This window comes from Lissotriton vulgaris, chromosome 5, assembly GCF_964263255.1.
Source record: "Lissotriton vulgaris chromosome 5, aLisVul1.2, whole genome shotgun sequence".
Lineage (NCBI taxonomy): Eukaryota > Metazoa > Chordata > Amphibia > Caudata > Salamandridae > Lissotriton > Lissotriton vulgaris.
The window spans coordinates 143610817-143635541 of record NC_141693.1 but is presented as its reverse complement, the minus strand read 5'-3'; the positions used below and the strand labels follow the sequence as shown (position 1 = coordinate 143635541).

The following is a 24725-nucleotide window of genomic DNA, read 5'->3' as shown; positions in this document are numbered from 1 at the left end:
TCACATATTTGAATCCAATCAATAAAAAATAAAAAAAGATTAAGTTTGACATTTCACAGGTTTTTTTTCTGTTTTTTTTTTATATATCTTTTTATTAAAAAAGTGTATCTGTGTACAAAATTCATTAAAACATCACAAATAAAGTTAGGAAAATGTCATGCAATTTCATCACTGCCATAGCATTTAAAATTCCAGACATACCAACAAAATATAAACATTTTAATCAATCGCATAATTACCTTTAAAACATTTAAGTTACAATCTACAATTGTTTTTTCTATAGCAAGTCAGCTTTTAGATCAGGTGAATATTTAAAAATGGCTGTCTGGATATCTAGTGGTTGTTGCAATTGCAATGTGTGACTGCAAAGCTAGCTAATCTCATCCTAGAAGTTACCTTACTTTGGCAAATCCATACATTATGCATCCAACTGCCCCCTAGCTCTGCATTGCATCGAAAGCAATTTGCCAGAATCAGCCGATTTTCCCCTTGCATGTGTCGGTCCGACGTCACAGTGGGCGTGTATCGAGGACGTCCGGGGGCCGTCCGAACCCCGCCCACTCATTATTTGCCCAGCACCGCGGCGGAATTTGCACCGTGGTCAAGGGGTTAATCTTATGGAGGATGGCAGGAGTTCTATATAGCAGCCACTTAGTGAAAATTGCATACTTCGCAGATTTGCACCCTTTAACAGTGAAAAATGTAACTTGTTAATCTTATCCCTAGTTAAAATAAATATCTAGAGATTTTCTTTGGACTGCCATTTTGCAAACGCTTTCCCATACAGCTTAGACACCCCGTCATTGCGCATGAGGGAAACCCAGCAACTAAGGTATCAGAAGATCTCCAGCATCTCCTATGCTCATGCAAAGAACTTTCGGAAGCAAGGAAAAAACTACTAAAACCTCATTTTAACCAACGAGGGATATGCACTAGGAGAAGAGCAGTGCTGGCTTTGGTTGCACATGGAGATCCACAGTTGAACTGTTGTCTTGTGAAGTTTCTGAGACTGGTGGCAAAAAAATGCCAGACTAATGGATGAGCTTACGACCAAGGAGGTTTTCTTGGATCATCCCTACATCTCCCATGCCACGAGCATTAGGCATGATCTACTGCTTCCACCTAGCCACATTTTAAAGGGGGACAGTTTTAAACATCATACTAAGCCCAGAACAACTCTGTCTAGCACGAGCAAACCATGTTGGAGCGAAACACAAGATAAGACCTTTAAAATACTTGAAGCACTTTTTTTGCACTGAGAGCACTTTGTACTGTTCTGGCATTAGGCCAAATGTGAAGAGAGGGGTGGAAATCGACACTGTAGCTCCCTCTAACTGTACTGAAGTATCAATAGAATGTTTTATGAAGAGTTATCTTTTAGTTGTCTAGAGTCTGCAAAGGACTTAATTTTTAGCAGACATAAACATGCTGTGGACGATGCTGGGGGAGGAGGTGTGAAACCTCCGCCAAAGATGTGCATTGTTTTAGTTCCAGAGAGCAAAGGCTCTCCACCCAGGTGTCCAGAAACATGTCTGCGTGTGGCAGGCTGCCTAAAGCCAGTCAGTGCCCAAACCAAGGTCGGTAAGTTTTAGGGGGCACCTCTGAGTGCATGTTGTAATAAATCTAACACTGGCATCAGTGTGGATTTATTACAAGGAGTCGTTTGGTACCAAACACTCCTGGGTTCAGTGAAGCCATCATGTTGCTGTGGAACTAGAGTTGTCAAATTCCCAGCCCATGTACTCTCCATGGCTTTCCTAGCACTTGCAGTGTACCAGGTCGACTTTGTTGTTTTGTCTGCACCCGGCCATGCATGCAGCAGTGGCAGCCTGCACGGCCCATGTGATGGGTCCCTAAGGGACCCTCTTCCATCCCCGTGCCCTAGGTACCCATTACTAGGGACTTCTAGAGGACATGAAAGGCCAATTGTGGCACAGTTTTAGGGAAAGAACACAGGCACTGGGAACCTGGACAACTAGGACTCAGTACTCTAAAGTTAAAGTTGTATCAAAATCCAGGCACAAAGTGGGGGGTACTGCAACAAAATCCTATTTTCTCCCATCCACTCAAGAAGAAAAGCGTCTCAGAGCTAGATTCGCCTTGGAAACTCCAGCACGCAGAACTGCAAGCATTGCACTTTCTCTGCGGTGGCAAAAGATTTTACCAAGACACATACCACTGCTGAAAGAGTACTTGCACCACCTCCAGATAGAAAATCCATTTGTGATTTGCAAGGCATCTGCATCGGAGTTCGTTCACCAAGGCGTGCACCAGGTTTTGAACTATTAGTGAAATGCCCTGATGTTCCAGCCAAATCCTGAGATGCAGTGCCTCTTGACATAGAGTGCACAACCCCACATAGCCCGGTTTGTTGCAGTACCACATGGCGGTGGTGTTGTCCAGGAACACCTGCGCTAGCCTTCCCTTGTTGGAGGAAAGAAAGAATAAATGCCAGCCAGATCCAACAGGCTGATTTGGAGTTCGGATATAGCCAGTGCTCAGAGGCCTCTTATCTTCCACTCATCCGAGGAGTAACACATTTCACTTTATGTCAGGTGCGATTGGGGAAGGGAGAGGTGTCTGCCACTGACCCAATTGCGGTTTATTAACCACCACTACAGATCTTGGGCAGCTCCCTGGACCTTGTCAGAGGTTTCCCTGCTGCTGTGCCCACTGGAACTTCAGGCCAAACCGCATAGCCCGCATATGCCAGCGGGCATGTGTCACCAGCATGATGCCCAGCAAACTCAGTCAGTCTCACCGAAATCCCATAGCTCAAATATCCTGGACTCGCCATTTGGGAGGTTAGGCCAGAAACTGCATTGTGTCCAGAACAGCACCGATGTGAAGGGGAGCGTGTGAGAGAGTCGGGTATGACTTCGGCACGTTGATAGTGAACCCCAGCAAATGAAGGAGGTTCGCCATAGTCTGGAGGTGGAAGACAACAGTCTGAGACAAGCCCATCAGTTGTTGAGATAGGGGAAGATTGGTACGCCTTATCTCCCCAGATGAGCTGCAACCACAGCAGTCAGCCTGGTGAACACCCAAAAGGCGATGGTACACCAGAGGGGCGATGGTGAGGTCAAAAGGGAGCACAGCAAACTGAAAGCCCTTGTGGCCCATTGTGAGCTGCAGGTAACCCCTGTGGGCAGGAAGGATGGTAATGTGTAAATATGTGTACCGCAAGTCCAACGCTACCATCCAGACTCCGGGGTCCAGGTCAGACAAGAATTGAGCAAGCGTGAACATTTTGAACTTCTGCTTCCTGAGGAAGAAACTGTGAGGATGCAGATTTAGGATAGGCCTGAGTACTTTATACTTCTCAGGCAGCAGGAAGAAGCAGGACTAACACCCACAACCTACTTCTGGATTCGGCACCCTCTCTTTAGCCCCCTTGGCCAAGAGAGCCGTCACTTCCTAATGGAGCAAGGAAAGATGATCCTTCATCAACCTGTCACTAGCAGCTTGCTTAATTGGAGGGGTAGTCTTGAAGGGGAGGGAGTAGCCCACTTTCTCTCCACCCTTCTCTGACAGTCAGGATTAAATATTCACTATCAATATTTCTGGAGGAAAATGTGTTGAACAGTTTTTCCAAAGGAGTTAATACCCTGCCTCTTTACTGTTTTGGGATATTAGCCAGTCTTAACTGGCAACAGTGTAGCCCCGTGGTTCCCAAACTGTGCGCCGCGGCGCCCCTGTGCGCCGTAATGAGGAGCCAGGGGCGCCGTGGCACGATGTGGGAAAGTGAAGCAGCCAAGAAGCTAGAGTGAAGGCCTTGGCTTGGCTTATATTTTATGTGTGATTTCTAACGTGCTCCGTTTTTACAGTAAACATAATGCTGGTGATACGAGTGTAAAACAAAGGTTGGGCAGAAGATCGGCATTCTGCCTAACCTTCGTTTTACACCTGTATCACCAGCATTATTTTTACTGTAAAAACGGAGCATGTTCGAAATTACACATAAAATATAAGCCAAGCCAAGGCCTTCTCTCAGAGAGAAGAACGCCTTGATTTGGCTTATATTTTATGTCTGATTTCTAACGTGCTCCGTTGTTACAGTAAAAATAATGCTGGTGAAATGCTAATCACAGTTTGGGAACCACGGCGGCTTAAAGGTGCCAAAAGGGGCATAAAGGTTAAAGTGGCGAGAGGAAAAGGCAAAATCACAGAAAGGCAAAACTGAAAAAAGGTGAAAGGCAAATAGCAAGAGACAGAAATGAAAAAGAAGGCTAAAATAGAGAAGCAGATGTGGGTCTCAGATTTAGTGCAGCAGCAGCTGGGCTCAAAAGGGCGAGGCCGGGCCAGAGAGCCAAGGCACAGTTGAGGCAGGCAGACAGGGCTAGCAGGGCCAGGCAGCGCCTTTTCAATCAATGTTGAGCAAACAAGCTTTGCTGTTTTTGTATATGCTAAACAAACTCACTTTTATAATCAACGTTAGATTGTTTCCAATCCTTGAAACAAAATAAATGCTTTTTAACATTGCAGCAAGCATAGCCGTCACATCGACAGCCTGTATAATGTAAGAATCAGTATTATTGTTGTATTTACGCCCCTTTGTGAAGTCAGCACCCGGTGCGGTGGCACCGGTTGCACCGCCCTTGAGCCGGCCCTGAGTGAATGGTGTTAGAGCACTGTACATAACGCACACATTACACTGAGACTATCAATCATAGGTGTGCAAATCAGCATATAGGACATGTTACATAAGACAAAGGACAAACTCAGTAACCCACGGACCTGTTTATGTTACATTCACTTTGTGATCTGCATGGTACATGTTCTGTGCAACAGGCATATCAACCCTCTGCACTACCTAACCAAGAATAACAACTTCCTCGAATCAAAACTTCTATTAGACAAAACTCTGATCTCGCCTGCTAGATGCCAGGAATGGGGCAGCAGGTGCTTTTACGCATCATAAAAAAAATGTTTTCACCGGTAAAAAAATGGTGGGGAGCCATGGCAAACTGCCAGTAAGATCAAGGGAGCCACGGGTCAAAAAAGTTTGGGAACCACTGGTGTAGCCTCTCAAATGTATCTAGTGTGGTGAACTCATATTCACAGGTGTCGAACTATTTTATCACCATCCTGAAAAGGATCCCACGGTCTCCTTTCCTCCCTCACTGGTGTGATAAACAGCTTATGGAACCGTGGAGTAAATTGCAAAACAAAAATTGTTAGCCACTGACCTTTTGTCACTTCATCGTGCATCCATTGTTGGCCTTATCACATCTGAGATGTATACTACCGCAGTTCTATGACTTATTAGCAAAGCCAAGCCCCATAGCAGTCTTATTACTAACGCAGCCTCCATGTGAATCCAGTGAATCGTGCATTCCAATACTGATTTTCGAAACACTATGCATAGCTAAACTGCCTGATAATCCATTGAGAAGTACTACCATTCCCCTTTTCCCAGGTCTGTTTTGACTTCAACAACTTCCTAGATAGCCTCAGGTCTTACCATCTCAAACAAAGGTGTCAAACACTGCTTGCAAAGTAGCCAACTTTTAGGTGTTAATCACTGGAAGTGCTTGAAAACAATATAATAGCTGTGGTAAAACATTAATCTTATTGATGCACACTCACTGGCCAGGTAAAACAGAGCAGATGCCATTTCATTAGACCCCCTCTTGCTCTCTCCATTAGGTATTTTGTGGAATTAACTCAATAACGATTTGTAATTGCAGGGGTAAAATAAATGAAAAAGTTGCTTACCTTTGGTGTGCACTCTACCTGCCGATTCATTACTTTCTGAATATCCTCTGGCGCAGACTGGGTCCAGAACATTTTCATAGCTTTCGGATACAGGCAGAAGGCACCTTTTCTGCATAGGCAATGGAATCAACGACATGGTAATGCCTGGGAACTCTCACCGGCTGTGCAACATCAGTTTTTCCAAACATTTCTTCCTACCCCAATGAGGCGGTAGGACTTGAGACCGCAATACAGATAATGGTGCAGTGAAAGAAACATTTGGATCATTATTAGGCAACTATCGGCAGGACGTAATATTGAGGCCTTAATGAACAGCTTATGGCCATCCTTCAAGGCGGTGACGGAGGGTGGGATCGGTGAGGAATCTGCAGGTAGAAAGAGTAGCCACTAGAATGATGTTACCAAAGAAAGATACTTTTAATTCTGACAGATATTTCTATCTGCAGATTCCTGGCCTTCTCTGCCAAGCAGTACACATATGGAGGAAGGTCTTGAAGGGATGACTACACCACTAGTGAAGTAGTGTGGCTCACTGGTTAGAGGCGGCAGACCCGAGAGCAGAGGACGGCCCGGGACCAGGGTTCGATTCCCGGCGCGGCAGGTTTCTGGACCAGGGTCAGCGGACTCGATAATTCTCTCGCCTCGGTGCCCACTCTGATCAGCGATCACACTCGGCAACTCTGGGCATTAGCTTGCCTCATCTTCACTAACGGCCCCACCAGACCGCCGGGGATGCCTGGTCTCACCCTGGAGATACCCATTAAGGGACCATCTCTCAGGGAAGCCAGGAAGGGTTTCGCAGCGGTCGAAGCGCCTTGGGACCCTACGGGTAAGTAGTGCGCTATATAAATGCCAATACATTTACACCAGGAAGTCCTGGAGAACAAAACAAGCAAAATGGCCTTTTGCACTTCAGCTGCCAGATCTTCTCTGGCCAATGCCGTTGTGAAGGACCTGGCTTTGGTGCAATGGGCCCAGATATCCTCCATAGCATCTTTATGGCCAAAAACATAGAAAATTCGACTCACAGAATGATTCACATAAACTGAGCTCTCATCTGCACCACTTTCTTTTTTTATTGCCTGAACACCCTACGAAAAAGATGGTCGTCCTTTCGGAATTCCTAAGAGCAGTCGATGTAAAAGCCGACTGCCCTCTTTTGAAACAGCCTGTGCACCCTCTCCTCCTTCTTAGCGGGAAGTGGAGGTGATGAAAGAAAAAAAGAGTAATGGACTTACAGCATTGGAATCGGGTCACTACCTTGGGTAGGGAAGCAGTTCTAGTTTGAAGTACTAACTTGTCAGGGAAAAAGAAAGTGAAAGGACTATGCGAGGTCAGCGCTTGCATTTAAACAACCTGCCTCACTAGTCCCCAGACCTGGTTCTCCTGCAGGAGACTCACTGGCTTGGTAATAAAAGTAAGGCTCCTAATAGATGGGGGTACAGGCTCCTAGTGAATGCTCACTATATCACTGGGTCTAGGGGCACAGGTATCCTGGTTTGGAAAAACACACCACTGAACGTACATAACACATGGGCGGATCGAGGAGGGCGGTTTGCGGAGGCTGAGGCCCAGTGGGAAGGAAGGGCTTTGAATATAGTTTGTGTTTATCTGCCACCAGCGTTGGGTAGAGATGCCTTAGTAAAACTAGGCCGAATATTGACTAACCTTCCTAACGGTACTTTGCTAATGGGCGGGACTATAACATGACAATGGAGGATGCGATCATTAGGTACCGCAGAGGCAGGGGCGAGGCCAAATGAGCTTATGGCGGAATTTACCACGGCATTGGGCCTCTCAGATGTGGGACGGGAGCTGCAAAACGTAGGCTCTGACTTTACGTATTTTTCTAGTGTGCATGGCAGTCTCTCCCGAATAGACTACTTTTTAACATACACGGCCTCGGTGGGTAATTTTAGACAGCCCCGGACGTATCCCGAGGTATTTCGGATCACTCCCCAGTGGAAGTGGACTTCACTCACGGGGAAAAGCAGCAGCCTTGCGCCATTGTCATTAACCCATGGCTGTTGAAAATTCCGGATATCAGGGAGGAACTTGGGGTGCAGACTGGATATGTCCTAGAGGAAAACTTAGGGTCGGTGGCATCAGCGCAAACAATATGGGAGGCGTATAAAGTGGTACTAAAGGGATATGCCCTGTTATTGAAAGTGAAATATATTGCAAAAAGGCGTGAGATTCTGATACAGCTAGAAGAAGCCCTCCGAGAGCTTGAGGCGGCTCACGCGTTACGTTATTCAGAGGAGGCACTGCATTGCTTGACGTTAAAGAAGGAGGAATACAAGCTCAAGGCACGGGAACACATGTTGGCTAAACAGGCAGCTACCCAACATAGGCTATATGAGCTTGGCGACAGGGCAGGAAAGACGCTTGCGTGGCTGGAGAGGAAGGAGCAGGGTGCGCGGTGGGTACCCTGATTAACGCTGCTGAGGGAATGAAGGTTCCAAGCAAGACTGATGTGAAGTCGGCATGACTCGCGCGAAGAAAGAGGGAGAAGACACAAGATGGACACCCTATCTAATGGTCATGGACACTATGGAAGGACTGATATTACTCGGGAGTATGATGGAATGATGGGATTTGTAGTTGATTTATGTGGAAATCGTTTTTTGTTCCTTGTTTTAAAAACATTTTTTCCTGTGTTTTGGATATACAAGCATTTTTCTGTGAAGCTTCTCTGGGCTGCTGTGTGTTTGGATTATATTAAACAGCAAGAAGGAAAAGCATAATCCTCGCCTCCGTGTCCTTAATAGAATTGAAACTTACCGTTACTAAGCTAGGCAAATTTCGATTCATAAGGCTTAATTTCTTCATGGTCCAGCGACTCTCCCGTTCTCTCCCAACTCCCAGCACTTAGGAATAGGGCTCAGGCTCCGGCCTGGCTCCAGTCGGCATAGGGTGATGCCCCTCTGGCTCCATGTCGGAATCGGGAATGTAAATGAGGATGGCGCCACCGATGTGCGCTGACAGCGCCAGCCCCTGGACTGGCGCTGGGGAAGGTCAGTATGGCATGACCGGTGCCAATCCGGATCCACCTGTGGATCCATGGGCCCCTCCCGAACCCAATAAGCCCAAAGGCACGCCAGAGGGAAAGGGCCCCTCAAATATGAGGCGCACGGCCTCATAAAACACTTGAAGTTGAGCGAGGTCGCTTCTGCTCCCAGAAATGGGCAGGCACTGGCTCAACTATGGAGTCAGGCATTGAGTGACGCTCCTTCGTCTCGTCAGCTGATGGACAAGGTGAAGTCGAAGCATGCTTCAACGACTTCTTTGTGTGGGACCGAAACGTACCCAAATTGCTCAAGGGCTTGGAATGCGATGACTACATCAGACACTGAAACATTGCTCTCGACCGGGACCTCGAGCTTCACACGTTGTGCCGCCAAGAGCTTGAGGGATCACTCCCTCAAGGCATTCGGTTGAATGATGTGGCAATCGGTACAGGCCGTCTGGTCACGGTCTTTATCGAGGCACCAGAGGGAAACAAGGTGCAGGTCTCGGACGGTGACAGGCGCAGCAGGGCTTGAAGCCAGCCTTCTTAGATGACATTTCTGCCACAACAGGAGGTAAGACCTAAAAAAAAAAAAAAAAAAAAAAGACTTCAACAACTGTCGAAAAAAGCTTAGTTAAAAAGCTGTAGCTCTTCCGGATCAGCACTGACTGGGGCAGAAAGAAAAAAACAGACATCAGCTCACCTAGGTTAGTGCCTATATAGGCACCACAAATGTAACTTCTGGTGCAGAAGACTCAAACGACGCCATCTACCTTCACACAGGGGTACTGCTCATGAAAATATTTCCAGATCCAGTCTGACTCATGGGGATAAGTCTCTATCACGTAGGCTTTTAAACCTCATTTAGGACATCAAATGTTTTCAAAGAGATTCACAATTCTTAATATTGAAACATCTCTAGCTGGAGAGAGCGTGCGGCGGAGGCAAGATGGCAGCGACCTGAGAAGCTCCATAGCGCCGACCTACGTTTTCACGTGAAGGGTCCCTTGTTTCGCAACGCAGCTGTTCGCTGCCAGGAACAAGGCAAGTTTCCGGATGATTTTATGGCCGGTTAGACCCTTTTCTTTACATCTTTATTGTATAACCTCATTGCCTCTAGTATAGCGGCCACCATTTTGTGCTTTCCAGCTTTGGCGCATAAATAACCGTTATGCTGCCTTCCTCACAGCCCACACACTGAGCGTTTTGGCACTGCTCCTACTTCTGCATCCATGATGTTTGTGATAATAAGCAACATTTCATTGTTTGCTTCTGTTCATTACTTGTAATTTTTTCTTCTCGGCATGATGTCAGCACTGCTCCTTTGCGTCATTTCTGATCAGCTGATGTACTGGTTTTATCACAGCAAGTCACTTGTTACAAGGCATGTTAATGTTAATGTTAATAGGTGTCTTATATAGCGCACGGCTACTCCAAGGAGTGTCCCAGCGCTTTCTGACCCGTAGCTGAAAAGAGAGATAAGGAAACAGGGGACATACCAGTTATTGATTGTAAAGCCACGTTTTCAAGGCCTTTCTAAAGGCCAGCAGATTGAGAATGCGGCGCAGATCGACGGGAAGGGAGTTCCACAGTTTAGGGGCGAGATGTTTAAACGAGCGTCCACCTATCCTGACTCTCCTAATGGGTGGAACAGTTGCCAGGCCAAGAGATTCAGATCTAAGTGATCGAGTGGGCTTATAGAGAGAAAGCCGTTTCTGAATGTAATAGGCACCTACCAAATGGAGTGCCTTATGGGCCAATGTAAGAGCCTTAAATGTAATCCGCTTCCTGACAGGAAGCCAGTGAAGGGAAAGAAGCAACTCCGATGCCCTAGCATGGCGGGGTAAGCCAAAAATGGCCCTTGCCGCGGAATTCTGGACTACCTGAAGTTTGTGCAGGAGGTAGTCTGGCAAACCAAGGTAGAGGACATTGGAGTAGTCACACCTGGAACAAATTAAAGCCTGTACTGTCAGCTTCCTGTGGACCAAAGGGAGCAGAGGAAGGAATTTGCGTAGCATTTTTAACAGACCAAAACAAGTACTGGTGAGACCTGTAATTTGGGATTTCAGTGATAGGGTGTTGTCAATTTTAATCCCAAGGTTTTTAGCAACCGTGGAGGAAGAAGAAGGGGGTGAAATACTCACTGGCCACCATTCCTGCCAAGGCGGGTCTACCTGACAACCAAAGAAGAGCACCTCCGATTTGTCGGGGTTGCACTTGAGGATGCTTCGCTGAAACCAGTCGAAGGCAGCCCCAAGGCAACCGCGGATGCTCTCCCCGTCGAACTCCGTGCCTTTTTTACAGGTGAAGAGAAGCTGGGTGTCGTCAGTGTATGATATGATCTGGGCACCCAGAGACTCCGCCAGTACCGCCAATGGAGTCATAAAGATGTTAAAGAGGGTCGGGCTAAGCACCGACCCTTGTGGGACTCCAACATCCATCGGCGGCACCTCGGCAGAGTACGGGGGTGCCCAGACCACTTGTCGACGACCCGCTAGGTAAGATCTCAGCCAGCTCAACACCGTCCCTCTGAGACCGATCTCATAAAGTCTCCTCAAGAGGGCCTCATGAGGGACGGTGTCGAAGGCCGCCGACAGATCCAACATCACCAGCATAGCTCTTCCGCCTGAGTCGAGAGCTTCCTTGATGGCTTCATTTACTTCCAATAGAGCGGTCTCAGTGCTCAAATTGGAGCGGAAGCCTGACTGGGTAGGGTGGAGTCAAGGAAGGAGGAGAACACAGAGTGGACGTGCTTCTCGACGATCTTAGCTAAACTGGGCAGGAGAGATATGGGTCTGTAGTTGGCATGTTTCTCCGGATCAAGGCCAGGTTTTTTCAAGAGTGGAACAACAATTGCCTTCTTCCAGGCCGGCAGGACAGTGCCACTTGTCAAAGACAGATTAAGAACAGGATTAATTAACGAGTTCAGAATCTTGGCGTTGCTGGCTAGAAAGGTCGCCGGACAGGGGTCCAATGGAGAGCCTGATTTGATCCTAAGTAGGAGATCCAGAGAAACAGATTCCGATAGAACTGGAAACTCCGATAAAACGGGAAAGTAATCAGATGAAAAGGACGATGGATTACAATCGGTGAGAAATGAGCTGGGAACAGAGGGACGGAAAGATTCTTGAATCAGTTTGATTTTAGTAGTGAAGAAAATAGCCAGCTCCTTTACCCAAGGTTCCGAAAACTTGTGCTGAGCTGTGCTGGATTTAGGAGAGACAAACTCCTTAACGATGGTGAAGATTTCTTTACAGGAGCTTGATGCTGACTCAATTCTGTTGGCAATATAGTTCTTTTTTGCCTCCAGAATATCGGCGTGATAGGACTTGATGGAAGATTTGTAGGCGGACTTGGCTTCCGCATCGTATTGCTTCCGCGAGAGTCTTTCGGCTAACTTACAGTTACGCCGAGCCAGAGCAAGTGACTCTGAGAACCAAGGAGCCGAACTACGCTTGGTAGATGAACGAGGCATAGAAAGTGGAGCAAGATCATCAAGCCTCTCGGTCAGACATTTCTAAAACGTATCAAGATCCCTCTCTAAATGACCAGATAGAATGCAGGGATGTTCCTGATACGCTTGAGCAAGGCTTTCGGGAGTGATTTTATGGTAAGGTCTACTAGGGTGCCTAGGATTGTTAGAGTTTATGCAGGATAATTTACTTCTGCCCTGAATTAAAAAACGGATCAAGGAGTGGTCAGACCAGAGAACAGGGATAGAACAGGTCGTAATAAGGGGAATGGTGGAAAACACTTGATCCAGAGTGTGACCCTTGTCATGAGTCGCACTCGAGATGTAAGGAGTTAGACCTAGAGGGGCGGTGATGTCATTGATTTTGATAGCTTCACTGTCTAACTCGACATCCATGTGGATGTTAAAATCCCCTAGCACTATACAATGTTTAACCTTCAGGCAAAGAGTGGTGACAGCTGATTGAAACTCATCAAAGAAAGAACCCCGCAGGCAAGGAGGTCTGTAAATCACAAGCCCAGAAAACGATTGGTGAGGGGACAGAGGGATGGAAAAGGCGAGGGATTCGAAATCAGAAATAGGCAAGGATGGTATGATCGCACAAGTGAAAGATCTTTGAACTGCAAGTGCGACTCCACCACCCCTACCCAGTACCCTATCCTGTCTGTGAAGTATATAGTCGGAAGGAATGGCTGCTGCGATATCTGGGTTAGAAGACTCATTGAGCCAAGTTTCCGTGAGCATAAGACATAGTACATAGTGGTTTTTCTGATGTCAACAGCTCAAAAATGTCTAAGGCATGCCTGTGCAGAGAGCGGGTGTTGAGTAATAGGCACTTAAAATTGTTAATGGGGAGTATATGGGGCCCCTCAGAAGCCCGATATAGGTTAGGGTACCACCCACAACCTGGACAGCCGCATTTACCGTTATATCGGCCAGAGAAGACATGGCGACAGGTGGCAGTATTAGTCTTGAAAGATAGTAGGTCCACAGCGGTGTAAGTGAGCCTATGGCCAGCGCCTCCCGCCGCGCCGTCCGCTGCCGTGACGCGGGCGGGCGCAGACGGGCAGGACTCTGGCATGACTCCGGCGTGAGTCCGGCGCGTCCGCCCGACACGTCCGCTACGCGGAGAGTGGATGTCCCTTTTTATGATCAACTAGAGCGCGTCACAGCGCGTCTCACCCCCAAGATGGCCGCCGCGTTTCCCTTTGCCTACTCCGGACCAACTCTCAGCGTCAATACTCAGCTGAGAGCGTCCCGAGTAGCGGAGGAGGTAAGAGAAGCTTCCAACAACACTAGCTAATGCTCCCAATGCAAGTTAAAAACCACTGCCTATTAATCAAGCAGGGTACAAGTAATTGCGCTAAAAACAAGGCAGTTAAGGGATAGAGTGAAGAACCTCCCGGCTGCGCCTCAGGAGGGGAAAGAGTGCTCAGGCTAACAACAGACGCCGAGCCAGGACAGCCCTTTTATGATCAACTAGAGCGCGTCACAGTGAGTCTCACCCCCAAGATGGCCGCCGCGTTTCCCTTTGCCTACTCGGGACCAACTCTCAGCGTCAATACTCAGCTGAGAGCGTCCAGAGTAGCGGAGGAGGTAAGAGAAGCTTCCAACAACACTAGCTAATGCTCCCAATGCAAGTTAAAAACCACTGCCTATTAATCAAGCAGGGTACAAGTAATTGCGCTAAAAACAAGGCAGGTAAGGGATAGAGTGAAGAACCTCCCGGCAGCGCCTCAGGAGGGGAAAGAGTGCTCAGGCTAACAACAATGTCTGCTTGGACTTTCTAAAGCGCTTTATGCACTACTAAATAATGTTTGTAACAGACTTTTTTCTATGGCTTTGGTTTTACAACCTATTTACAAGCCTGCTGGTTGCATCTGTCAAGTTGTGGTATTTATTTCTGATAAAAGGCCCTTTCGTGTGCAACTTGTGTGTGAGCCCCTGGCTCAGCACCCTTCTGCCTCTGCTTGACTATATTTATTGTGACTTTGTTATCTTTTCCTGGCCTTTACAAGTGGTGTTTTGTGTCCACCTCACTTATCCTTTTTACCATGGATCACTCGCAGTCTAACAAACCTCATGGGGGTGCAGGTGCTTCTTCCGGAGGTCAAAAGACTCAGTTAATACTAGTAAGCAACTTAAATGGAATCCTTCCTCTCCACCTAAATCACCTCTTCCCCTCACACTAGAAGATATTAAGGATGACCTTCGCCTCATTCACCCCTTTATGTCGGACACCACTGCTACCCTCTAAAGAAAAGAAGACAAATGGTCTGACCTTGAATTAAGACTCTCTGATGTCGAACAAAATATAAGAAACACACAATATGTCATTGCCAAGGGCGACAGTCTCACCAAAGAAGTTACCCAACTCAAGAAAACTTCAGAGGACTTGGAAAATCGAAATTGGCATAATAACCTACGCATTTAGGGAATTCCAGAATGTTCTGAAGGTACTGACATGATCTCCTTCCTGAAATCTCAAGTCTTACAGATTGTTGGCCTTCCAAAATCAATGGATTTCAATATCCAAAGAGCGCACAGACTAGGACCTCAGAATGCATCTTCTACTAAACCAAGAGGTATCATTGCCTATTTTCTGTTGTATTCTAATAGTATGGCGAACCTTAATGTTGTCAAACAACATAAACAAATGCTATGGTCTGGCCACAAAACCTTTTTTAGTCAGGACGTCTCTAAACCAACAGCTAGTAGACTTAAGGAATTTCTTGATCTTAGACCAGCTTTGAAATCCATGAATGCTCGGTATTGCCTAATATACCCCTGCTTCTTCAAAGTGACTTATAAAGATAGAACATTCTCCTTCGAGGATCCAGCTGACATTCGGAAGTTCATCCATACTCATCGAGGAGTACTTTGCAAGCATTGAATGACCTGCTATTTGTTCTCTACGCTTATTTTTATCCCCTAGGACTAATGAAAGGTGTTAGTAATGTCAATTCTCATGTATGTTTCTCATTCATATTTTTTAGGTTCTGACTGTGACTTTCTGTTGTTGAAGATTCATGACTCCACCATCTGTTTATCTATAATGTTTGATTCATCTCGTTGCTTTGTTCCCTAATGTCTGGTAAGTCCCTTCCTTCTAGTGTCATTCATTTATCATCTTTATTTTGGGAGTTTTTCAACCCTACCTTTTTCATTGTCTTGGTGCCCTTGGTTTCCTCTCGTTCTTCCCAGTGGAGTGGCCGTCTAGGTTTTAGCTGTCCCTCCTCCTACATTAAGTTTTTTTGTTTTCTTGATTGTTATGGCTAAAGCCATTTGGCTTTCTGTCATCTCCTCTTTTCTAACTTTTCCCATGTGACTGTTCTCCCTTCCTCTATTGCTCTTCCTTCCCTTTCTTTTTCCTTCGCTTCTCCTTTTCTTGCTCTGTTCTCCAGTTCTTTTTCCCTTTATTTCTCTCAGCCTGCTCATGTGGTGGCCATAAAGTGCAATTTCTTCTCTTTTTGATGTCCTTTGCTATCTTCATCTTTTCATCTTCTCTTTCATCTCCTCCTCCTCCTCTTCTCCTTCCTTTTTTGACTTTATCACTTTCAAGCCTACCCTTTTTCAAACTCCATGGATGAGTGGTCTTTGCATTATCTCATGGCATGTTAAAGGCATTCATAATCCTGCTAAAAAACAATGTGTTTTATCTCATTTAGCGAGATTGAAATGTTAAGTTGCATTGCTGCAAGAAACGCACCTCAAATTGCAAGATCTGTCTTCACTGCGTAAACAATGGGTAGGAGACGCTTTCTGCTCCCCGGCAGTGTATAATAAAAATGGCGTTATTTTGTTTCATAAGTCATTAAATGTTCAGTTACAAAATGAGTTTCACTATAATAATGGTAGATGGTTGTTTTTAAATACTACTGTTAACAACACACAATTTTCCTTTTGTAATGTTTATGGCCCAAATGGCATTGACTTAACTTTTTGGAATGAATTTTCCACACTTCTTTCTTCGCATGCGACTGATAATTTAATTGTGGGTGGTGATTGTAACCAACTCATGGATCCCTTTTAGGACCGGAAATCACAAACCAGGTACGTTCCCAATAAGATGCAGAACACTTTTTATAAAGCTATTTCTTCCAGAGGTCTAAAAGACAACCATGGAGTCCGTCAATCCACTGATGATCAAATTCTTGATTGTTTCGTCCAATAATATTCTTTCCTATACACTCCCGAGTCCAGTCCTTCTTCCACACAAATTGACTCTTTCTTTCAAATTATTCCTAAATCTCCCAATAATTTTACAGATCTTTCATCCCTAGAAATTCCTATCTTAGAAAAGGAAATAATTAATGCCATTACTCTCCTACCCAAAGAAAAAATGCCCGGTCCGGATGGCTTCACTGTTCGATTTTATCTCCACTTTAAAAAAAAATGTAATATCACACTTACTTTCATTCGTTAACCCTTTTCTTACCAAAGGAGAGACCAGGGGATCTTTTACACAGGCAACGCTATGCTTAATCCCTAAAAAAGATAAGGATCCCTCCCTTTGCAAAAATTATAGGCCCATCTCTTCAATCAATACAGACTGTAAAATGTATGCCAATATTTTAGCTATTCATATTAACAAGGTTATCCCTGAATGTATTATTATCTATCAATCTGGGTTGGTCAAAGGTAGATCAATTACCGAGAACTCTCCTTAACATCATCCATCTTGTTTAAAAAATTGACTCCCCAGTCGCAGCTATCATATTGAATGCTGAAAGAGCGTTTGATAGAGTAAGCTTAGCCCCCCTATAAATCAATATATTCAATTGTTGTATTCTGCCCCCTCTACTTCTATCTGGGTTAATGGTTCTTAATCTAAATATTTTTCTCTTAGTAGAGGCAACAGACAAGTTTGTCCCCTTTCCCCTCTTCCTTTTGTTCTCGTTTTAGAACCTTTCCTAGTAAAAATTCACAGTTCACCATCTTATACAGGCTTCAAATTTCAGAATATTGATATTACATTTTCTGCTTATGCTGAGGATATCCTACTCTACATTTCTAACCCGTCTACCTCTTTACCCTCTCTTTTCTCTTTGTTACCAGAATATTCCTTAGCCTCTGGATACAAATTAAATATAGACAAATCTGAAGTTTTACCTCTAAACAAATATTGCCTTTCCCATATGTTTCATGGTTCTGGCTTTGAATGGAATCCCAGGAATATCAAGTGTTTAGGCATCCTTTACGCTAACACCATTAGAGAAACTATTAAAATTAACCATACGGACATACAATGATTTCTGTACTCATTGAAGGCTGGTCTCCTCTTTTCTCATCCTGGCGGGGGAGGCTAGCAACTATTAAAATGATTCTCCTCCCCATCGTTAGTTTTTATCTTTCGATGCTCCCTATTTCTCTCCTGTTTTTTTCTTTAAAACCATAAACCACAGAGTCAACCTTAATCCAAATCACTCTGCTTTCACTTTAAAAAAATCTGGCCTTTTTTAACGGACTCGTTTTGTCCTCCCTTAAAAGCTTGGAGTTCAATTGAGCTCGCGCAATTCTCACCCTTTTCATTCCTTACAGCTGCTCGTTTATCTCAGCCCCGAAGCGTTTTCTCACCCCCATATTTAAACACTCCAAAGCACTTGCTATTTTGTTGTCTCGTTCCATTCTCTCACATGCTGATTCTCACTTTCAAACTCCGATTTGGTATAATAAAATCTTAAAGATTAATAATAGAGCCATATTCTGGAAGGAATGGATTGATAAAGGTATCATTACTTATGACCATTTACTTAAAGATAACTCCCTGAGGGATTTCTCAGACATTCGTGACTCATTTGATATTTCCAAAACACACTCTTCCTAATACCCCTTGCTAAAAAAACGCCCTAGCCTCTATTATTTCTCAAAATAGCTCCCAGACCGCTCCTGCTCCGACCCTCTCCCCTCTACCAGACTTTTCTATTCCTCACAAAGATGCTGCCACTTATAAACTACTTTCCCATCCATCTGTCGATAGGTCCAAGTCTAAACTAGAACTTTTATGGGAAAACTATCTAGCTCCGGAATGCTCTTTCTAGGTTTGGGACTCTATATGGTCTAAAACACATAGGGGGTCATTAGGATGACGGGCGGACTTAGTCCGCCCGCCATCCTACCGGGACTAGGGACCGCCCGCCATAAGGGCGGGGGTCCCGTGGTTGGAATTAGGATGCGGCGGCCGCATCCTGCATTTATAACATTGTGGCGGGCGGTGCTCTCTGCACGGCCCGCCAAAATGCCATAAATGCATGTATGCATTTGCATACACAATGCGGCAGGCACCGCGCGGTGCCTACTGCATTGTATATGCAAATGCAGTTGAATACCACAGGTATCCCCCAGATGCACCCCTCCTTCACTTTGGGGGCCCGCAGGGAGCCCCCAAAGTGAAGACCGCATGCCTTTCCGTAGCGGCATTGCCACCACGGAAAGGCACCTGCCCAGGCCCATCGTAACATGGCTGGCGGTGACTAATAGACACCGCCACCATATTATTACTTTTCCTCCCCGGCCGTACTAAAATGGCGGGGAGGGGAAACTAGCATGGATGTCAAGCGGATTGCCCCCGCCAGGCTGGCGGTAGCCACCGCCAACCTGGCGGGGGCAATCCGCCTGACATCCGCTCTGCCAGCACTACACAGACTTTATACTTTTTTTAAAAAATCTTTATAACAGACTCTTTTTCACCCCATCCGATCTATATAAATTCAGAGTACTTGTTGATAGTGATTTTCTTCATATGTTTTTTCATTTCCCATTGGTTAAATCCCTTTGGTTTCACAGCTGGTCAAAACTAAACATTTTAGCCACAGACTTTCCTTTTGAGATTGTTCATTTTTTTTTTTGGGCGGTTCCTCACCTTTATGCAATGTTCAGTGTAATGTATGTAAATTTATAGATCTGTATTTAGCTATTTCCTTTCAGATCACCACAACTAACTGGAAGGATGCTTCAAAAATTTCGACAGGTCCAGGTGGAACCTTTTATGTCATCATCATAGACTTGACCGTGCCTTCGCCACCACAGTACCTCTATTTATCAAAAAGGACTTGTTATGGTTACCTTTAACTGATTTTCTTTCTAGACATGTTCCTTGAATTTTCCCTTTTCTCCTTTTCAATATTCTATTGTTATTATTAATTAGCATTTCACTTATTTGTTTATGGATTATTCATTATTCAATCTGTATTTCATGTTGCCTTTCTTCTCTCCTTCCCCCTTTCTTCCCCTCTCTCTTTTTCCTTCCCCCTCATTCCCACAAATCAAAATACCTTTAAACGTTTTTCCTTGGTATAGTTTCTATATACCTTTTTGGAATTGAATTGCATATATGTTTTATTTTAATATCATTTTCTTTTTAATGCCAAATGTTTCTGTAATGATGTTTTACTATGCTTATCATATTCAATAAAGCTTTCTAAACAGAAAAACATCTCTAGCTTAGTGATTGATAACATAGTACACAAAAGACCAATTTAGGCATTAATATAGAACTTTACTAACCATGGTCTGATGGAGAACTGCAGCTTCTTCCCGTATGTGTAACCTTCCACTTTAATTTCTGTTGAATGCAGATTAATTTAGTAGGACCTCCATTTAGGATTGAAATTTCACCGCCTACAGGGTCACAAACCTGGGTTATATCCTGGTTGTTGTGCACCTGCAAAATAGCCAAGAGGGAATACTCAGCAAAACCTGCAACTTATAGTATGTCCCTTAAGGAACTCAAGAAGTTAACAGTTGAAGAAAACAGTCAACATTACCACGCAAAAAAATTAAATAGCTACATGTTGTTGTTGCTTTCTCTAAAGTGCATCTTAACATGTTGGAAAATAAAAGCTTCACGTTATGGTATGTACAAAAGATTTTTCATGATTATGGGTTGTAAACAGATTGAATGTTATTTAGGTGATTTAATCCTTCCCTCCATCCACACCAGCCCCCGTCCCTGGTTATTCTCCTCATCCCCATCTGCCCCCGGTTCTACTCTCGCCCTCCCTACAGATAGAAGGGAAAAAATGATGCAGGCAGTGTTTCCTGCTTCGTTGCACTTTTTTTTCTTTAAACACTCTGCTATTCACCAACCACCGCCTTCCCGTTCATCACCCAATCACACTTACCAAAGCCAATAGCTCACCCATAGGTCAGACCTACCGGCTTTGCCAATGCTCATTTCATTTGGACTGACCGCAACTACTATGACCTTTTGTTGCCAAATCCTTAACACACACATAAAATTAGCTTTGGCTCCACCCAAAACACTATTTCTCTCTCATCTCATTCTATTGGCTGTTTAATACATTTTTCCAACTTCTATGGATTACTAGAATTGATATGGAAGAAGGAACATTTAACAGCTCAAAAAGTACACCAAATCAGCACACATTAAATGCGTTCTCTCACAAAAGTAATATAGGTATTTTATAGAAAAAGCAATCGTGTTTGTTATGTTTTTTTATAATTACAGCAGAGTTTTATGTTTTAGTCAGGACTCAAAATGCAAGCCAGACCTACTGGATTTGCCAATGCTTCTTTTATCAATGTGGATTGGGTCAATTCATTTAGTGGAAAGAAACACCTGGGTGAGCAAAAACTGCCCTGGATCGCCATTCCTTGCTGAAATGCGGTTATATTGGTTTCTGTTATGGAATAAAGACTAACTGTTTTTCAAACGAAAAGGTAGCACATTAAGCTGATAGCTTGTACTCGAAGACGACCATCCCATTATATAAACAAATACTCAGTAAAGAATTGGGCAAGAGAGGTGATTTCTGAAAATAATTGAGTGAAGAGCTATTTTGGAGTGACAAATATGAACTATTGATGATAATGTATTGAGTATTTATTTGAAGAAGTAATATAAATACATTTTCAAGAAATACAATTTGAAAGGAATGGAATAGGCTGGACTGAAAGAGCCTAAACCTTACTCACACAACAAGCAGAAGTTACTGCGACAAAAAAAGACAGTCTTTAGAGTCAGGAGGTGTGTAGAGGAGCTGAGCATCAGCTCATAAGGTGTGCAAATACAGTAAAACCCAAATGAGAACACTGTGGCATCATGAAGGCTTTTGGAGGAAACATATAAAGCAAACCTTTAAGAAATCGGATCACAACAGGTGATTTGAACAAGGACAGCTGGTAGGTAAACTCAAAAAGGCGAAAAAGGCTTAGAGATAACCTTTAACAGTGCCCAGTCCAAGTCCATGGTGAGTCATATACAAAACAAACAACATTACATCTGACAGTTTGGCCAGCAACCGGTCCTAATTTTGGGTGCCACCCCAAGCCACAATCTTCTCCCATATTCCAGTGTAAACAGACTTAGTAAAAGGACACCTGTCCGCAAGGATGACGTCCACTACTTGAAGAGGAATATCAAATGCAGTCAATTGCCGCCACTCAATCTCCACACATTAAGGTGTAGATTGTGCAGGTCTATGTGCTAGACCCTTCCATTCTGCTGCAACAGAAGATCCTCTCAAAAAAGGAAGCGTGATCAGAGGACAGATGCTCCTGCCCAGATCTTCCAAGTAGCACAATACCCTGGAGAATGTGACCGATTCCCTTGGTGCTGGGTCTACTGAAACATCAGATTTCACTACACATATGCCTTCTGTCTAAGTCATCAAGCAGAACACAGGAGGCCAATACACCAATAAGCCTCAGACCCACCTTCGCTCAGGGCCAGGAACGAGGCTGAAACGTTGGTATCATAACCCAAATGTCATGGACTCACTTATCTCGAGGGAAAGCCCAATAATTCACCACATCCAGAATGGTACCATGAAAGTAAGCCTCTGCAAAGGACTCAGATGTGACCTTGGCACCTTGATAGCAAACCCAAACAATGTCAGGTTTGCTGTCACCTAGTCCACAACTGATGATGGCCAGTCCGCTGTCTTCAGCAGGCAGCTGGAGCGATAGGGGAAAGCTGGTATCTCAGACCTCTAAAGGTATACTACGACCATCACCTTCATGAACACTCGAGGCTGAATGGAAGCACAGCAAACTGAAAATGCCCAACTTGAACCCCAAGTAGGGCTTGTGAGCCTGAGAAACATGGAAATAAGCATCCTACAGGTCCAACACTACTATCCAGTCTCCAAGATCTAGGGTTGATCGAACCAGGGCCAGCCTGAGCATTTCGAATGTGTCCTTTAGCAGGAAAAAATTGACAGGGCGGAGATATAAACCAGGACAAAGGCCTCTGCCCTTTTAAGGCACTAGAAAATAACAGGAGTAACATCCCGTTCCGATTTCAGAGGCCAGGAAACTCCCTATGGCTCTTGTTGCCAAGAGCCTCAAATCTCTGCAGCAAAATTGACAAGTGCTCTTTTGAAAGCCTCACGATGTAGGTGGAAGATGCAGTGGGTCAGAAAGGAATCACAGGATGTAACCCCACTGAACTATTTGTAGGACCGAGGTGTTATGGTCTGCCACCCGTGGAGAAAATTCATGATTCTGCCTCCCACTGAGTGGTCTGCTGCTAGTGAAGCAGGGGATATGAGGGTTCATGGTCCCTGCAGGTCTGAACATTGTTTGCTAGATCCCCAACCAAAACACACTGGTGTGCTCGTTACTGGTGGGGTGGGCATTGGTTTTCCTGTATGCACAGCCCCTCGCAATACCGTAAAAGGAGTAAAATCATTGAGAATAGTGCACTACAGGAGTGGAGAGACTGAGGGTGAGTGCTGTCACTCTGCTTTCTTTAAAGTGCTGTAGGGCGGAATCTGCCTTTTCTCCAAATAAGTGAGACCCGTCAAAAGGCAGATCGATAAGTGATGCCTGAAAATCTCCAGAGAAGCCAGTGGTTTCTCATGGGGACGGAGTACCACACAAGTCCCGACTGCTATGCCAAAATAGTCTGTAGTCTCCAGGCAAGACCATATGACATATTTGGGCGCATCCTGACATTCGGAATGGCTTGCATGAAATTTCTCTGGGATGGCTGCCAAGGTCTCTGCAACAATGCCCCATAGCAAGTGGAGTACCTCCCCAGCAAGCAGCTGGCACATACTTAAAGGTGAGGCTACCTGTGGAGAACATCCGTTTCCCAAATGCCTCAATTCTCTTCCACTATGTTGAGAGAGGTGTGTGGCGAGGTAGGGGGGAGTGAGAAATGAGTTGAGATTAAACCTGCGAGAAGAAGCCTGAATTAGCAGGCTCTCAGGAGTAAGGTGTTGCTTCAGCAGTTAACTCTTATTTCTCTATGAATCCTTATTAAATGTACTACAGTTTTAAAGTATATTAGTTACAAATATTGTTATCCATGCTTAGAACAGGGTATCTGAAATTCAATACTATGCTGAGATAAAATTCGCCAATCTATCCATTAACATATAAAATTGTCAAATCATTTTATATATTTTCATAGATTTTGAATGTGATCAACAGGAAATAAAGAATACACTATTAATTCGTACAAAGACCGAAGAAAAACAATTCTTAAAAAACTGTATTGACACTATCTCTATTTAACCAAATAGCCCAATGCATTTCGGGAAGACTCCCTTCTTCAGGGGCACTGTGAAAAAAACCAATGTGAAAACGTTTATTAACAATCTATGTACTGAACTGACAATATTCTTCTCTTTCAAAAATGCTAAACATGAACACAAGTACATATATAGAATTTACTCAAAGAACAGTTCTGAACGCAGTTGTAAATTCACAACAAGGAATACAGAGTCAAGTTTCATGATGGGCTTATGAATAGGTCAAGGTTAGCCACGGTGAATAAAATGTTACAAAAATGTGAGAGACACCACTGATAGAAACCTCCACCAAAATAAAGATATGTTTACTAGACATTTGTTTATGAATTCCAACTATAGCTCAAAAGCATGGACGCAGTTGTGGAAGTTGAAAACCCATTTATAAGTGAAAATGTGTGTTACCTGAAAATTTGAAGAGCTTACTTACTTTTGGGAAAATGAACTCTTGTTAGAGCAGTGGTCCTGAAATAGTGTCTGCGACTACTCGATGGTACAACCTAATGGAATATTAATACGTCTGATTAGGGGAAAAAATTACCTTGACAACATGGTTGTATTCACAACTGCGTGCGGTCTACTGCGTGTATATTTATATTAATACTATTGTAGCAACTCCTCCAAGGTATTGCAAATGTTGCTCAGACTGTTAATGCCAAGGTAATTATAAACCATTAACCGTAACTATCTTCCTTTATTTTGTCAGGTATCATACTCTCTTTTTAGCAACATAATATCCTAAGATGTCGGCTAACTGAGCCCTAAACACTTCATGTTCTCGTTTGGAAACATCGACAGAGACATGGTGATTGTAGAATTCAATGTACACCATTCTTGACCTATTCATAAGCCCATCATGAAACTTGACTCTGTATTCCTTGTTGTGAATTTACAACTGCGTTCAGAACTGTTCTTTGAGTAAATTCTATATATGTACTTGTGTTCATGTTTAGCATTTTTGAAAGAGAAGAATATTGTCAGTTCAGTACATAGATTGTTAATATCACGTTTTCACATTGTTTTTTTT

General features: G+C 44.3%; 1 protein-coding gene across 6 annotated transcripts in view; it reads right to left on the bottom strand.

Moving 5' to 3' along the window:
• The window catches only part of STRBP (spermatid perinuclear RNA binding protein), a 518214-nt gene that overhangs the window by 435626 nt on the left and 57863 nt on the right, over window positions 1-24725 (bottom strand). For all 6 annotated transcript variants that reach the window (XM_086921075.1, XM_086921077.1, XM_086921076.1 and 3 more), the window contains exon 2: window positions 19707-19863. In XM_086921075.1, coding sequence (XP_086777201.1) covers window positions 19707-19709 — 3 coding nt within the window. In that variant the 5' untranslated portion in view covers window positions 19710-19863. The remainder of the gene's footprint in view (window positions 1-19706; window positions 19864-24725) is intronic.